General features: G+C 39.0%; 1 protein-coding gene across 3 annotated transcripts in view; it reads right to left on the bottom strand.

The window, feature by feature from the left end:
* Nucleotides 1–16,846, bottom strand: part of cacna1ea (calcium channel, voltage-dependent, R type, alpha 1E subunit a) — a 113,334-nt gene extending 96,488 nt beyond the window's left edge. For all 3 annotated transcript variants that reach the window (XM_030726566.1, XM_030726565.1, XM_030726567.1), the window contains exons 1-3: nt 16,689–16,846; nt 16,370–16,463; nt 5,484–6,034 (exon numbers count right to left, since the gene is read on the bottom strand). In XM_030726566.1, the coding sequence (XP_030582426.1) occupies nt 5,484–6,001 (518 nt within the window). In that variant the 5' untranslated portion in view covers nt 6,002–6,034; nt 16,370–16,463; nt 16,689–16,846. The remainder of the gene's footprint in view (nt 1–5,483; nt 6,035–16,369; nt 16,464–16,688) is intronic.
* Nucleotides 16,847–17,053: the final 207 nt, after the last annotated feature.

The raw sequence follows: 17,053 nt of genomic DNA, 5'->3' as shown, positions 1-17,053 counted from the left end.
ATAATTAAGTTGTGCTCAGTGTGTAAAGAACCAGACATTGACACTTCTGTAAACAGGTAATTTTTCACCTTCGTGTGTGTGTGTGTGGGGGTGTGGGGGGGAGGGGTGGGGGGTGGAATGGCGTGTGTGCTTAATAAACGGTGCGCTCCAATCAGATTGCAATCAGAGCATCACACAGTTTATTCAGTCCTGTAAACATTTCTGTCAGGAATAGTAACAACAGGGACAAGAAGCACAGGCCTGCACAGATAACCACTGACAAAACAATGTGCGCACACAGAAATCCACAGCAACAATGATGTTCTTGTGTCCTCATCTTCTGTGACCACAGAAAACTGCAGTACGTGAAGCACTGTGAAGTATTGCATGAATTGTTGATGTGACGTCCCTCAATATGTCTCCGGGGTGCCGATTTTTAAATGTGTGCAGTCAGCAGGCAAACAATGAACCACAATACAGAGACAGTAAGTCGTGCCATGAAAACATTCTGGTGATAAGTGTGCAGAGTAATCAGCTTATGGGCAAATGTTAACATGTGGCTCATTCAACCCAGTAAGTGTTTGAAATATATTCTCCAAAAGCTGAAATGCAACTCTCATCTGAAACAGAGCTGAGAAATTGGAGCAGCATGCTGTACCTTCTGCTTTCTCTGGTAGGACTCGGTGGGTTTGGAGCTGTAATGCTAATGATTTTTTTGGAAAGTTTCCATTTTGAAAATATTTTAATGAATGTCCTGTAGCTGTTTCCAACTCACAACATGAACTCTGTGCCAAGTCAGTAAATAAAACAGTGCAATTTTTCAACATGTCCTCTTCTTTAACCAGTGCTTTTAGGAAAACATTTACACAAGAACTTGATCACTTATGTTTACTCTATGATAACTTTTGTGTCTATGACGGGGAGAAAATGAACCTGCCATTAACAGCTTTTTGAAATCTCTATCACCATGATGAGTCTTTGCTAATTACTAGCCTACTGCACACTGCTATTGTATCCTCACTGCACTCAGCCACTTAATGCCCATTAATCCTGCATCCCTTTACCATAAATATGTGCCGGCACAGCTGAGGAGCATGTAAGAGCCCTTAGAAAGAAGAGTTCTTCACAGCAGAAGAAAAGTGGCAAACACGCATGCAGGTGTGACACTGGAACCAGAAAGAAGGAATGAAAAGTCATCTGGCATCCACACAAACAATAAACATGTGAAAAGACGACTACTATTTCTTTTAAGAATATAAAAGGGTAAAGGCTCATTTCAGTGTTGCCACTTGTATACTGGGCTTCTGCTTATGCTAAATAGTCATGCCATTCGTTCAGAAGTCTGCTCAGGCTCTATTTCCAAGTTCAGCTTAATGAGTCATAGATTCAGCATATGCTGCCATTAGTTTAACAGCTCTAACTGCCTTGAATCTCTGGCTTGCAGCATTTAAATTAACTACCACTCCCACTCAGCCAGCAGCTCTTCTTTTACTGTTTCTCTCATCACGTCAATGAGATCGCTCTGGAAATTAGACTTTTGTGTGCAGGACCTAATGCCGCTGCTGTCTGCTAATGAGCTTTTGTCTTGATCAGTGCTGGAAAATAACGAAGAACCTTTTTTCTTTCACACTGCACTTTTGTTCAGATATCTAACAGGTAGAATTCCTTAGCAAACTTAAACCAGTGTTTCCTGATGTTCTTACTCAGTCCCCACAGATGTTATTAGCTGTTAGCAATTCTATATTTAAGGGATTTTTTTCCCTAAACTTATCTTCATCCAGAAAGAACTGCTTAATGTTGAAAGTAATATAATTATAAATTCTTAAAAAAAAATAAAAAAATACAGAGCTTTGCAAAATGTGTAAAAACATGATAAAAATGACAACAACCAGTTAATGTTCTGGCACAACAGTAAAACTCATAATAACCACCTGACCACCTGACTTAGGCAACAACTGCTGGAGATGAAAAATGAAGTCAAAAAACTACTAGCTGAGCAGTAGTAAAACTTGAAAAAGCTCTATACAAACAGACCAATGGAGAAGGCTCGACTTCAAAGTAAAAACTGTGCCTCAGATGCAGCTAATATGTCTCAAAAGGCACAACTTTTTCTTTGAAAGCAGGTGATCTCCATTTCCTATTTGTGTCAAACTTTCACTACAGCTTGTCTATTGTCTATTGGAAAATAATTTTCTGATTTGCCTTCAATAAACATTATCATTCTTCATTATACATTTGTTCAAAATAAAGGATTATCTGTAGTATGCTTATTGGTTAACAAATTGTGATTGACAAATCATTTGATCTTAGGGCTTCAAAAAGGGACTTCAGAAATCAATGGATGACTTCGCGGCAGCTCCGCCCACCTTTTATGCTGTTTATGATTGCACTTGGACAGCTAATGAAGTCAGCTTGCTAAACAAGCATGCTATCATCAGGTGAATACTGCATCCTCATGTTCAAATATGGAAACTTATGGCTCTGAAAAACAAACAAACAATATTTTGGCAGTCAAAATGGCTATGTTAAGACTTCAAAATACTCCCATGGGTGCCATCAAGGTGGCTATGTTCTTACAGTTTCAGACATTGTGCATTCATTTCATTCACACATACACAGACACAAAACACCAAGGTCAAATGGGGACAAAAACATATTTAGTGCTTTCCTCTATTTGTGACCAAGCTCTACTCCTAATGCCAGACTGATTCAATCTGATTGCTGTCATTAGGGACAAGTTAATGCCAACTCTAAGCACTGCTATTTTATCAAGCACTTCCGAAAGGATGTTACTATCCAGGCCGCTGTGTTTCAAATGTGACACACACATGCACTTGCACACCCAGACACAAACACATAAACACAGTCAACTCCTGACTAAAAGACATGTTACCGGAATTGGATGCTTAATTGCTTTGTGTACAAAGCATGGCGTAAAGCTGTGTTTGTTGTTTCAACCTGTCTTTCAAGTGAGCTATTTGTGACAAGCTAATCTTTCATTGGTTTCCCACAGGAATCACATAAAAAATGTCAAAAGACAAAATTAGTAGCTCATTTTTTTTTTACAGCACAAAGAGTTCAGAGGAAATAGTTCACTGACTGTCTTTGTTTAGGGCCAAACAACCTGTTCATCTCTACCATAGACCAGTTAATGGAAACACCAGACTCACAGGTTTTCTTCATCTGGGGAGCAAAAATTTGCATTGCTTCATTAACAGTAAGACTTAAAAAGTTTTTTTTTTTTAGATTTTGTTCATCTTAAACAGAACGACCCTAATGATAAGCTTTCTTCTTCATGAAATGCTGCTGCAGCAGCTTGGTCTGAAATCAGACTAATTTCCTTTGAAAAACAACACCAGGTGCACATGTTGGCTCAGGTGCATCATCTCATTTTCCATCCTCCATGTCAGGTAACTGAGAGTTTGCTACTAAGTGGCCCTGAGAGGTGGATGTTTATGGTTGTAATGATTCCTGACTCACTCTGGTCATTGTCCTCGCAGCAGCACAACTATAGATCTATCATGTAGTATTGTAATAATCATATTAGGCAGGGCAGTGAATAATAATCTAGTCCATGGCCGAGCATCTCTACAGGCCTGGTTTGAACGGTTATCACCCACTTCCACGCTACTGTCACATGGATTTAAATACCAAATGCAAATTAAAGCAGGAAAAGTTCTCGTTCAAAACTGCTCTTCTAACTAATTCATGTTAGTCTCTTCCCCACTCATACTTATCCTGCATTCAGCGTACGTCATCTGTGCTCCCACTATGTGCTGTCATTCTCCACAATCCTTTATCTCTTTAACTATAGATATGCACAAGCTTGGGTTAAGATGTGGCATCCTGTACCTGTGGTGAAGAGGATATGAGAGGAGGCACAGAGGGTGCCAACACCACTAGAGGTGAAGCCTCAGCTTCAGCAGAGAAACAGAGGGGGGCATCACTGCTATAATCAGCTACAAATTCCATAGCTCTGCAGGGCAGGAAACCATTAAATACATACACACACATGCACGTGGTATGAACATGTGAATGAGTACATGTGAATGAATATGCACATACTCAGATATTACACAGTCAACAAAGACTATAATATTGTTAGTTGAATAAGCATTAGATGATGTTATCAGTTTTTGTTGTGCTGAAGACATAATGCACAGCTAAATGGCTTCAGGATATTAAAAATATGGTTTAAATGAAAAATATTCACAAGACCCATCTTGGGTAATTCACTTTGACTGAAACACTGTTTTCTCTATTCCATCACAAGATGCACACTTGAAACAAAAGTCATATTCTAAATATTATTTGCTAAGTAAGAAACTTGATGCCGCTCTCAGGATGCATCCACGTAATCATGGATATTTTTTAAATCAGGAATTTTCTGCTTTATTTTTTTCAAAAATATCTTCATCCACATGTAAATGGGCAAAAAAAAAAAAAAAAAACCTCCCAAGAGCATGCTAAAGCAACAGGTGGCAATGTAACCCTAACCATATAGAAATGTTGATCAATCAGAAGCTTGGGTCTGTGTGCGCTATACAAAGCCATCAGCTAGTTAGCTTAGCATAAAGATGTTAACTTGTGAGGTATAAGCTGGGCTTATACTTTCTACATCCACAAGTCTGCTAGGGTTCACTCAGGTCTAAGTGACATCAAATTTATCATCAGACGGTGAGCGCGAGGGTCTGTGCAGACTCATCCATGGACAGTTTACATTACAATGCGCCAACTATGCATGCACCCAAGGTGGATAAATATATAAATATGACAGAGTCACTAGTTTCGAGATACTGTACTTTTGCAGAGAATGACATGAGCTTCAATCCTCAGGTTATTGGCTCTGTAACAGATATAATATATATACCTGTGTTATAAATTTTACTAGGAGATTTTGTTTCACATTACTGACCTGAGCTGAACGCTGTTTCTAATGACAAACAAAAATAAGTAGCCGCCCCAACAAAGCTGAACACAGAATTGGTTTTACTAGTATTGCAATAGATTTGCCCCCTCTGTCAGAATAAAATTTAGTCCCTGGGGTACTGAGATTTCTGCTTACAGAATGATAAATAGAAACTTGGTGTGCCACAGAGGCAAGTCTACAAAACAAACAAGAAAAACTGCAATTTATCGTACACTAAATCTGTTTCTGCTTTTTGAAACCTAGGCATCAATCTACTGGGGATTGGATTTTGTCACAACAAAGGTAAGTAAACCAGCTGGAACACCACAGCAGATTAACTGCACTATAAGATTTTAAAACTTGTCTGTAAATAATTTTTTTTTAAATGGCATTTGTTTAGTTTTATTTTAACTTAAAAAAATGTGTTGTGGTCATTACATTATAAAAACTGGAAGCAAATATGGGTTCTAGATTTCAGAGCACCTGATTTATGCAATACAGTGTTTGGACTATATTTAAGCTCAAGTGCAGAGTAATTTAGCAGGTGAGATAAAGGGATCCAGGATTGTGTATTTATCATCAGCCTTATACTTACTCCCACTCCTTGCGTCGTGCCTGTGGTGTGCTCTGAATCTTATGAGCTTGGTGGGCTTTGACAATGTCTCTTTGCTCGATCAGGCCACCCCGCCGTCTCTTGATCACATTAGGACTGACTGCCATATCTCCATCCACTCCAAGCATCCCGACTCCAAGGTCAAAAGTTGAAACCACATCAAGAGTGAGGCCGAGACGGTTTGGATGTAAAGGAGGAGCATGGCCAGACACATGTGAGAGGTAGAGGGTGTCATAACTGGTTGAGAGACTCCTGGGCTCCAGGAGAGAGTGGGATTCAGAATACAGCTTTGACCCTCCGGCCAGTCCTGCACGATGCTTCTGCCAGCTCTCACAGTCCGCTGGGGATGGGCGGATGATGTGGTGTCGGGGGGTGCTGCTACCACACATTGTCCCCACACCCAAACCACCCACTGGACACTCAAGCCCTCCCGGGCTTCTAGCATTGTGGTTCCCTGTCAGAGACTGAGAGCTAACCGAACAGGAGCCCAATTCCAGCATGGTGTGGAAGCTGCTCTGGATCTCAGCATAGTGCTGCAGGAAGGAAAGGGAACAGAGAGGAGAAGGAATACAGCAAAAGAAGAAGTTAGAGACACAGAAAATTAACACAGTCTTCAACCTATTTCAAAGACACCATCAAACACATACTTTGCCTGGATCTGATATTCAGCTGAAATAGCAGAGGCAACACTAACTACTGATGAAAGAAAATACAAGTCTGATTTTTTAAAAGTGTAATTTTTGAATATTTATCCTCATGAGACTTCCAGAGATATTTTAGGGTGTGACTTGAATGTAGATAGGAAACTCATAAGCTGAGATTTGGGCGCTCGTCCTAGTATAAGCACAGTTGTTCAATCAGTACTACACCCTTTGGCTATTCAGTGGTCTTATACTGTTAAAGTCTTGTATTTCCACTATTCACTCACAGCTAGACCATGAACAGCATAGCATGTGCTAAATAATAATCTGGATTTTATTTATAGAGCTAAATTTATCACATTTTTTGTAAAACAAAGACACACAGGGTGGCTTTGTTTACACTCCTGCAACAGGGTTGGTGTATCAACCCTCTAGCCCCTTGAAGACACAGACATTCTCTGCTTGGGTGGGTGGCAATATAAGTCAAAAGCCTGAAGACATCCAGCTACTGTGCAACTATGCATTAGTTCAGCTAACCATCTGAGGCAATTTGCCTGTGGCCCAACAGCTCTCAATGTCCTTGACTGATTTAAAATATGAACAATCCTCCAAGTGTCAGAACCAATTAGATAAGCTGTAATAATACAGACTTCAAAACAAATGTTAATATAATGCTGTCAGAGCTGTGTTTAATTGTGCAATTAAGAACAGGGAAGACTGTGAGGGAAATAATTTTTATCAACCCATCTTCTCCTGTATCTGGTAGGATAATTATGGTTATGATAACTATTAAAATAATTACTCTGGTTTTTAGTATGTGCTAAACAAGGCATGCACATGCAGCCTTTCTGTTACAGCAGCTCATGCTGCATCCCTCACCATTTTAGCTCACTGAATGATAGATCTCTGGTTTTACAGCCCCTCTGAGAGGAAACGTTCTAAATAACTTGTGTGGTGAAGATAATGGCCAGTAAAACGGGAACAGTGCATTGCATGAAACTGATAAGATGGCAGAGGAGCTATACTGTGTTCAGCTTACAGTTCATCGGGCTGCTTAAGCATTCTTACTCATTCATTAGTCTGAGGTCAATACGTGAACACATTGATAGGCCTACTTGATTTGATGAAGACTTGCACTGGGAATCTATAACTCTTTAACTTTAAGAGGTCCCCACTAACACCCCCACATATCAAAACTTCTTCACAAACTGAATTAACATATGGCTAGATTAAGAATAAAGCCTCAGAAATAGAGGACTCAGCCTGAGACAAAAACACTAAGCTGACAGAATTATAAAATGTACTTTTTTGACTGTTTTTTGACATGGCAAATGACATTTTGCAATTTGTTTACATATTAAATTCATGGGGTAAAAAGTCATAAAGTTTTATTATAAAACAAATCAGATGGGTCAAAAATACTACAAAATTAAGCATTCAACATTATTGGTTTCCTGAGGCAAGGATGGCTGGTTCCACTCAGCTAGAGCTAATGGATGTGGGTCAGCTGGTGTCTGTTTTTGTATAAATGTTGTTCGGATGTACTGTTAATGAGTCTCACAATATAATCTCTCTTTTAGCATCTTTTAACTCGTTTCAAAGCCCACTTCCCTGCTGGCCACTCTTGTTTTAAGCAGAAAGCTCTGAGTAAACCCAGTGTACTGCTGAGCGCCAAACAGCACACAGCCAGAAGCTAGCAGCGATGTGGTGCACATGAGGGGTTATTTAGAAATTTAAGAGCCAAACGGTTCCCTCAGGATGTGGCAGAGAAAAGCATGGAGCTGAATGGAGAGTTAATGGTATACTTAAATTTGTCAGATACTGTCTACTGTAACTTATACATTGTTATTTCACTGTTGGCTATCATATCAGTCAGCTTTAAAATGGAGTAAAATACCATTTATAACTCTATTTGATGCCCCCAAATGGTTAAATAACAAATTAATCAACCACAATGAATGAATCAATAAAAATAAAAACTTGGTCCATGGCTTTAGTTCCCCAAATAAACATTCTGGATTAATTTCAAAAGTTAAGACTGAGTTTATCATAACTGCAGAAAAATGGCTTTAGGGTAAACGGACTGATTCTCATATAGCGCTTTTCTACTCTACTTTGAGCACCCAGAGCGCTTTAAATGCCATCTTGCTATTTTTTTTTTTAATTCATTCATAAGTCATAGATGTGTTAACTAGAGCAGTGCTTCTCCTGCACCAAGGCATACCTGGACTTCCTTTGGCATACTGGTGTGCCTTGGGACTTTGTTTGAACCATACATTATTTTTTTAATCCACATAATGAACGAAATTGTAATTTACTATAGTACTCTAGGCATGTATTTCCCAACAGAGGCCAATTCTATAAACTAAAAAAGTGTTTACGAATGTTTTGTCAAAGTGAAGCCAATAGATAACAGAATTTGTGTGGGGAGGAAAATGGATCACTTTCAAGTATAGTGCAAACCACAACTAACCCACCTCTACAACACCCTCAATAGAAATGAAGCAAGAAAAATATTAATTTGAAACTATGGCAAAATCAACCAGTCTTCCAAGAAAGCAGACACATTTGGGCATAATCTGGGCTGTATAGCTGTGCTGTGTGCACCTAAATGTCATGAGCTGTGTTTGACATGGGTTATGGCAGCTACCGGGTGTGCCAGGTATGAGCCAAATGTCATGGCACACCTGACTTCTGGCCTATACAAAACTGCATAAAAGTCTTGAGTCACCCCACATTTCTTTACATTTTGCTAGGAAAATGGTAAATGGGTGTAGCAAATTTACTGAACCATGTGTAAACATACATGGAAATACAGTATATAAGGTAGAAATGTACATTTCTAATGAGCTTGAAAGTCAATATTTGAACTTTATTTGTCAACACAACCTGAACTCTCTTAGGCAGCTTTCTTGTCATTTCTTCCAGTAGTCTTCAAGAATAGCTCTCCAGGCTTCTTGAAGAACATCCCAAAGCTCTTCTTTGGTTGTTGGCTGCCTTTTCAAGATGATCCCACCCTGCTTGAATAATGGGGAGGCCAATCCATGACTGACAGTGTTCCACTGTGCGTTTTTCTATCCAGGTATGCTTTTAGTGTGCAGCGTGCTTCAGATCATCGTCATGCTGAAAAATGAAGCCATTGCCAATCAGATGCTTTCCAGGTGACACAAGACTTTCGCACAGTACTGTATTTTGAAGTTGTTGAGTTGTCGCAGCCATGCAAACCCCGAGTCAACCCAAATCAAATGTGAACAGCAGGAAAAACAGGAGATGCGGGCTTAAACAGTCATTGCTCTTTGCATTATGGCTTCAGCTAGACTGAGGATGTCCATGTCGTCTGTGGCGAGGAGTTCATTCATGTTGCCAAGCATACTGAAGAGGAACTTGGACTCTCTGTCATCTCAATAAAAACACATACAGCAGAAAAGAATTGGTGTAGAAACATTGTTTGGAATAGTTAAAGAAACTGCAGCTGGACAGATTTCTTCTACACGAGAAACAGCTAAAATCTAATTACTGCAGTAAGGGTCTTTATTGATTGGCAAGACTTCCTTTGGACATCTATAAATTATCAATCAATTCCTTAATCACACATTCATGGCTTTTCTTTTTAAATCAAACAATCAGGTGTTTTTTAATAGTTTCTGACTCAGCATGCTTGCAACACCTGACACCTTCAATTTTCTGCTCTTTGTGGTGTTAATGATGTATAATAACAAAGCTAAAGCTCTGAAACTGTGAAACTAATGGGACCAAAGGTCAAGTGCTTAATAAATATGAGCTGAGTCTTCGACACAGAAAGAAAACACCTGGTGCTGCAAAGTCATCCCATCTAGCAAAATTATATGATGCATACAAATATGCATATCAAATTGTTTATCCATACTAGTGTCCATTGTGTGGTTCCTGTTAGGAGGCCGTCTGCCTCAGAAATGGCAGAACTGTCATTGATCTGGTCCTTAGTGAATCTATTTCGCAAATTATATTTTCAAACTGGCTGAGCAGGATTGCTCTCACAGTAAGATAATATATGCAGATGCTTGCATTGAAACAATTAGAACCGAGCATGATACTTTATGAAGTTTCACAGCCACACTAATAAGAAAATGAAAAAAACAAACCAAACATGCACTTAAGAAAGTGCTGTATTTGTGGTCAATAATAATAAAATAAAATCTGAGACTTAAAACAAAGAAATTTGTTTTTTTAGACAAATATAGTTTGTACTGTAGTTCAAAATGGAAATTCCCAAAAGGTGAGAGCTGTTAAATTCACACAGACATTGATGCTGGCAGGAAATCACAGTCAACATTGACTTTGCATTTCCAAAGCACAAGGCTGCTTGAAGTCAATCGAGGCCTTATCAGCAAACAGTGAGCGCCTGTCTATTGTGCAGTGAGGTAAAGGCCATTTAGACTGTATTTGTCTATACATTCAGTTCTTGATCACACTGTGTGTGTGTGTGTGTGTGTGTGTGTGTGTGTGTGTGTGTGTGTGTGTGTGTGTGTGTGTGTGTGTGTGTGTGTGTGTGTGTGTTGTTTATATAACCTAAGTCTACAGGATATTCAGCTCTAAAGTGACTTTTTATGGCAGTCAACCATCTGCTAGTATAACACATACAATAAGATTTTGAAAAAGAAGAATATATAAATAGGTTACTCTGAACAACCCCTTTTGTGATGTCTATAACAGAGAAATGGTTAGCTTGGACTTTCTAAGGCAAGAAGGTTTTTGTGCTTACAGGTATTTATGGGCACTAATACTAAAGATTTTGTGATGTTTGGATAGTTAGTTTAGCTGATTCCCCCGTAAATCCAGTTTTTATGTGAATCTACACTAATCACCTTAGATTACAAAATGTCAAGCTTGCCATTTAAACCTGTCATAAAAATTCAGCATGAAGAATGATGGCAGGAATGACGGAGTCATTTGTATCCATCCATTTCTTCTATTATGAGAAGAAAAAATACAGGCTGGACTTCTAAGAAACATTTATGTAAGCCTGCTCTCTAATGTAACCATTGTTTAGAATCTAACCATTATCAGGACCATTATTACAGAAAAATGCCACCAACCCAAAGGTATTGACTGCAAAGCTTTAAAAACACCTACACTGCAATTCAGACTTAGACATCAAGGCTCCAGACTGCACTGTGGCTCCCACTCACAATCATCAAAACCTTACAGCCACGAAAGTTGACTGTGGTCTCACATAATTCTTCAAATTTGCTTTTAAAAGGGTGGTTGTTGACTGACCTGGCATTATCTGAAATTTCTGATCAACATCTAATGTGTTACTCACAGCTTGTGATGACTTCTCAGTCAACATCAGATTTAAAAACAACAACCTGTTTTCACAAAAGCTGAATCAAACTGTTACAGGGGCCAAATTGTATTTATGCTCTTTGCTGGAAAGCCAGGTGTTTCCAGGTTGATAATGAGGAGTGAAGGAGAGGCTAAGGCAGGCGAGGAACCTTCTCACACCTGCTGCCCCCATTAGCTGACACAACTGCCTGATTACACCTCATATTTCACCACATCCCTCCACCGAGCCGGGATGTCAGCCTGGTAAGTGGCCAAACCAAACATGCTTCAGGAAGCGTTATGTCATCTGAAACTAATGGGCAGTATGATGAGGGAAAACCAGTCGCAACATTTCAGCCAGCTGAAAACAAGCATCTTGTTTGTAGTTTAGGTTCAGCGTCAGTGTTAAGAAAACTTGAGGGCAGTACTAACAGTACAAAAGGGGAATGAAATGAAATAAAACCACAACACCTGGAGAAAATCCACACAGAGATAAAAGCTGACCAACAGCGGCCCCACTTGCCAATAATATTTCACACACATTTATCAGCAATGAGACGGCAGAATAAAACTGAAACAGTTTATTGGCTTTGCACAGTCAGAAAAACAAAAACCAGCTGAACTAAATAGGCAACTTTGCCACAACTGACAAATTCTGACACTTATAAATACAGTATAACCTGGAGAAAACACAACGCTCTGAAAGTACCGCATGAGAAGTCTAATTTTCTCAATCTCAGCTAGCCCCTGACTTTGAACAGCTGCTCCATCTAAAACACAGTCGCTGCATATTACTGCTCTAAATTATACTGAGTGCATTAGGCAGTGCCAACATCTACATATTAAATTTACAGCTTTCAGTAACACACTGTGGTACATTTTAGTGAGCCTGCAGAAGCAGCAAAACATACAAACATTGTGCGTGACGGGCAAAATATCTTTTGTCTTTTAAAATGTACAAAACTAATGCACAGTTTCCAGCTGAGGCCACAATATAACAGAGGAGGCCAGATAATAAGTAAACAAGATCAACTTTTCCACTGTGCTTTGCCAACTTAACTCACACCCACAGCCATATCCCTCTGCCTCTGTTGTTGTCTCTGTATCATTAATTCAGCTCCTCTGTATTTGGGAAAAAAATGAAAGGAATGTAATAATTTTTTTCATGCATTTCTTTCTCTTCCTTGCTGTTCTTTTATTTTCTTGTGTTGACTAATTCCTATATATATATATATATATATATATAAAATGTGTGTGCCATTATGTTTGTCATTCAGCATACAGCTTGCACACATTTACACATTTTTCATCCAGACACCTCTATTTAATATTTACAACTCCTCGTCTACATTGTGCTGTGCTTGCCTTTTAGTTCATGCATCCATTTACTTTAATCGTATTTTTATTTCACGTTTCTTTGCAGCATTCTACCAATTTGATGTGTTATTCTGAAACAGTAACAGCCCAGTTTTCCTGCAGGGGTTCATTAAAGTTTCATATTTTCATTCTGTAAGTATTGGGCCATAAACACTGAATGACCTCAGTTAGAATAGATCAAATTATGGGAAACCAGAGTCACAGACATTTGACAACACCCAGGGTAACTCTATTTGTGGATTAGCTTCAGTATTAATCTTTAGATTATTAGACTTTTGATACACACAGAAACTAAAAGTGAGTAACGTTTGTTCTTGAGGTTAATTTTTTGAGTTCATATATACACCTTTTTGTCTTTTACTGAAGCCAGATTATACCATGTCACAAAGCCTTTAGATGATGAAAAGACGCTTCTCAGAGGGATCCTATTGCTATCATGACCTTCTCGCAAAGACCATTACGCAATACTGACCCTTTAGATCAGTAATGATCAGCACTAATAGGAACACTGCACTTTTCCTCTAATCACTGGATGGTGAAGAGGCTCCAGGGTCCTATGAGAAAGGCTGGAAGACTGTGTATTTACTGTATAATAATTTTTACACAACACAATCTAAAAAAACTGTCAACTTAACAAAGCAAAAACATAACACAAGTGGAAATATCCAGTATCCACCCAAATCCAAATAGAAACTAGAAATTCATGTTTCATGATGTTTGGATGCTGGGTGAACCGGGAGATCAAGAAAGATTTGACAACAACCTGCTGTCTTTGAAATTACACTCATCTTTGTCATTATCTGTGTGGGACCACTATGACAAGACCCAGAGCCCCAGGTCTTATAAAATTACTGAAAGCTATAAATAATGATAAAAAAACCAAAACAAAACAGAATAGGCCCTTACCATTACAGGTAAATCATATTTTACAGCTTGCAGCAGGCATCTTAAATGAGTGAAAGGACTAGCTGCTTTTGGTGAATGTATATTTGGGACAAATTAATCAGCAGTATCATTGATTTATAATTGCATGCTGGAGGAAATGCTTTGATGGGTCACATAGTTCTGAATTTACTCAACCCCATAGTTCTGAAAAACTGAAGCATCACAAGCCATATAATCCATCCTTTTATCAGCAACAGTCTGTTGCACAGAATTGCTGTGCGCTCAATTGTCCACAAGCAGCACACGGCAATAAGACCACTGACATTCAGCCTTTGCAAAATGTATCCACAAGAAAAACAATTGAAGCAAGCAGCCATTCTAAACCAAAACGTGAACTAAGCTCTAATGTAGAAAAGCAGCAGGAAAAATATGTCGCAGGCATTACACAGATTCACTGTAAAGCTGAAGCACTGTGTACATTGTGATGACATAAAATCAATAGCTGTTTATGGATTTATTGCTAGAAACACTTATTCCTCTCTGCTGAATAAAATGCTACTCACGATTGCCAACTTTCTATGAAGTGGCTGATTAAACTGGTCAGATTTTAGCATATCTGAATGAAATGTATATCAGTTTTATTTTAATATGTTGCCCACATTTCTGCCACATCAATTTATCTGAGTGAGTAACCGCACTAGCATATGTAGCACATAGTTAAGCTGCAGCAAACTGCAAAAAAAGGATCAAAAGAAAGTGCACAAGTGGTTCAAAGCAGAAACACAAGACTAGCAGTTTCTGAGAAAACTAACCAATTTTGAGTCACCATGTTCCAGACCAGGGACAGCCTGCAGAGCCTCAAATCACAGTTTTATGTTTCCTATTTCTAGCAGTTCTTTTGTCCAAGGTGAACTGAAGTTTTATCAGGCAGTATCTAAGATTTAATTCTAACCAATGACCCCTTGCTAGGAATTTTATGTTCCCCTAAGCTCTAGGGACTCTTGTTTTTTTTCAGGGACATTCTTCACTTGCATGTTAATTTGCCATTCATTTTTATTCCCCTGTATTTAAAGAGGTAAAAGTCTAGTCGAGATTAAAAATTCATTATCATTAGAGACCCGCCTACGAGGACAGCATTAAGAGCAACATCTCTCTGGGTACATTTTTTTCCTTTTTAAATAAAGACTTCAGATGAATCACAATAAATGTGAAACAGGTGGTACAATAAACAAATGGCTCATTCATCAGAATGGGTTCAAGAGGTTTCGTTAGTTTCGGTTTTGTGCTGATCACAGGCACTAATTCATACACCAAGAAAACCAATTTACACCCTCTAGGAGAGGGGTGGTATTCAATCAGGGCAATCAAAGCTGTTAACAAGAAAGGATTAACATAATCCAGTTAAAGGAAATTGACAAGTGTCAGTATGATGAAATCATGTGAAAAGGATCATTTCTAAGGTAATCACCATGCCTATTGAAGTACAGGGCAGTAATGGGATAAACAACTACAATTTTAAGGCTCCAGTTCAGAGCAAAGAGATGTGTGAAGTGATGAAGTTGACTGGCAACACAATGTTAGCCTCCAGCACCCTGCCAGCTAAAGCAGAAACAATGATTATTCCAGCTGCTTCTTCTTTTACTGTCAAACTCCCATGACTTCAGAGAACAGACTGATGAGTTGTTCTGATGGGCTGTTCAGCCGGATTAGTCTGACTATACTGCAACAGGTCTTAAAACAGGCTCATAACAAACTTCATTCACCAGAGCCCCAAGTCATAGAGACATATGACAAAGAAAGGGGTGGATGATAAACGTAAATTACACTTTAATATGTAAAACCTTGGGAACAACATGTCAGAGACATTTTCTTCCTTTTCACTGCAGCAAATGTGGTCTCGGTTTTCTCGATTTTAATTAATTCCTCCTCCTTGAGGTAATGATGGCTGCTTTCCACAGTCTCTGAGGCTGAGCTGGGGAGAGTTCCCTTCCTGCATTAGAAAATTTGATCTTTATCTGGTGTAGGTCCACTAATTTATCAGGAAAACCTGGCTAAATCCTAATTCCACATGGCTCTAAGACTGACACCCGGTCCAGCACTCTGATTTGAATTTTGTTGTATTCCTGTGACTCTAATGACTCACTACACTGTCCTGTCAATCTGTTACACGGGTAAAAGCCACAGTGAAGAGTGATTGGTACTCTGTAATGGTCTTAGCACACTGCTAATTTGATCATGTTGGTTGAATGATATGTATACAAACAGGGCAAAGTGAGTGGAGTTGAAAAACAGCTTCCTGTCAAAAAACAAAGCAAAACACAGGCAAAATATAACATACATACAGTATATATAACATTCAAAAATACTGATTTGAAAAATTTATTTCTGTTTAATTGTAGTATACAATGTATCAGCAAGTCACGTCACATAATACCTTCACAGTCCATGATTTATCTGTCATTAATCAGCATTATCAGTGTAGGCTGATAAGAATTAGGATTTCTACACCCTTTTCCTCCAGGTTTCCACAAACATAACATCTGCCAACAGAAGGGATAGGCTACAAGCTCGTTGCTGTCGCGAAACTGCTTTTTTTGTTCTCACCTAACACCTGTTTGACGAAAAAAAACACAAAAAAAAAAAAACCGCTGGATTTCTTACCTAAAAAGAAACAACTCCTTTCCATTTCGTTCACCTTTCAAGAGAAAATGAAAATGTAGCAGCAGACACGACCACGTCCGACGTACTATCCTGCCTGTCCAGAGAGAAAGGGAGAGAGAGGGAGGGAGAGAGGGGGAGAGAGAGAGAGACTGTGTCAGGTTATTTGCCAAAAGGGTATCCGGGGAGTATTCAGTCTCCAACTCCAAATCTTTTACTGAAAATGCTTATTATTTCGTATGTTAATTAAATCCCATGTGACAATTTGTTCACTTCAAGAAGAAAATGTAGTCGTAAAATGCTGTTAAACACGGTTACTTACTTGTTGCCTTCTGGATGGTTTAACGAGCAGCCATAACCTGGAAACCTGAATCTGTACCTTCATGGCAGGCTGCTGTGCAGTTTGTTTTTATATATATATTTATGACTCACCTGTCACAAGTCACCAACACTGGGCGCACAGCCTACCGTCAAACTATTTAGCCCAGTTTTATGTATACACTCCATTTGTTGTCATAGTGACCTAAAATAAAATCAATCAATCTTGGGGGGGTGGGGGGTGAACTGAACCTAAAGGAAGTGGGCTACGGTAACTTCTTGAATGAGTGGAGCATTCAGGGTGGCGCCGTGCAAGCAGCAATTTGCGTCTCTATGCAATACACAATCAAGCCACAAGGGAGCAGTATT

The sequence above is a fragment of the Archocentrus centrarchus genome, chromosome 4 (assembly GCF_007364275.1).
Source record: "Archocentrus centrarchus isolate MPI-CPG fArcCen1 chromosome 4, fArcCen1, whole genome shotgun sequence".
Classification (NCBI taxonomy): Eukaryota; Metazoa; Chordata; class Actinopteri; order Cichliformes; family Cichlidae; genus Archocentrus; species Archocentrus centrarchus.
Note: the sequence above shows the minus strand (reverse complement) of the source record. Positions and strands in the feature narration are given on the sequence as shown.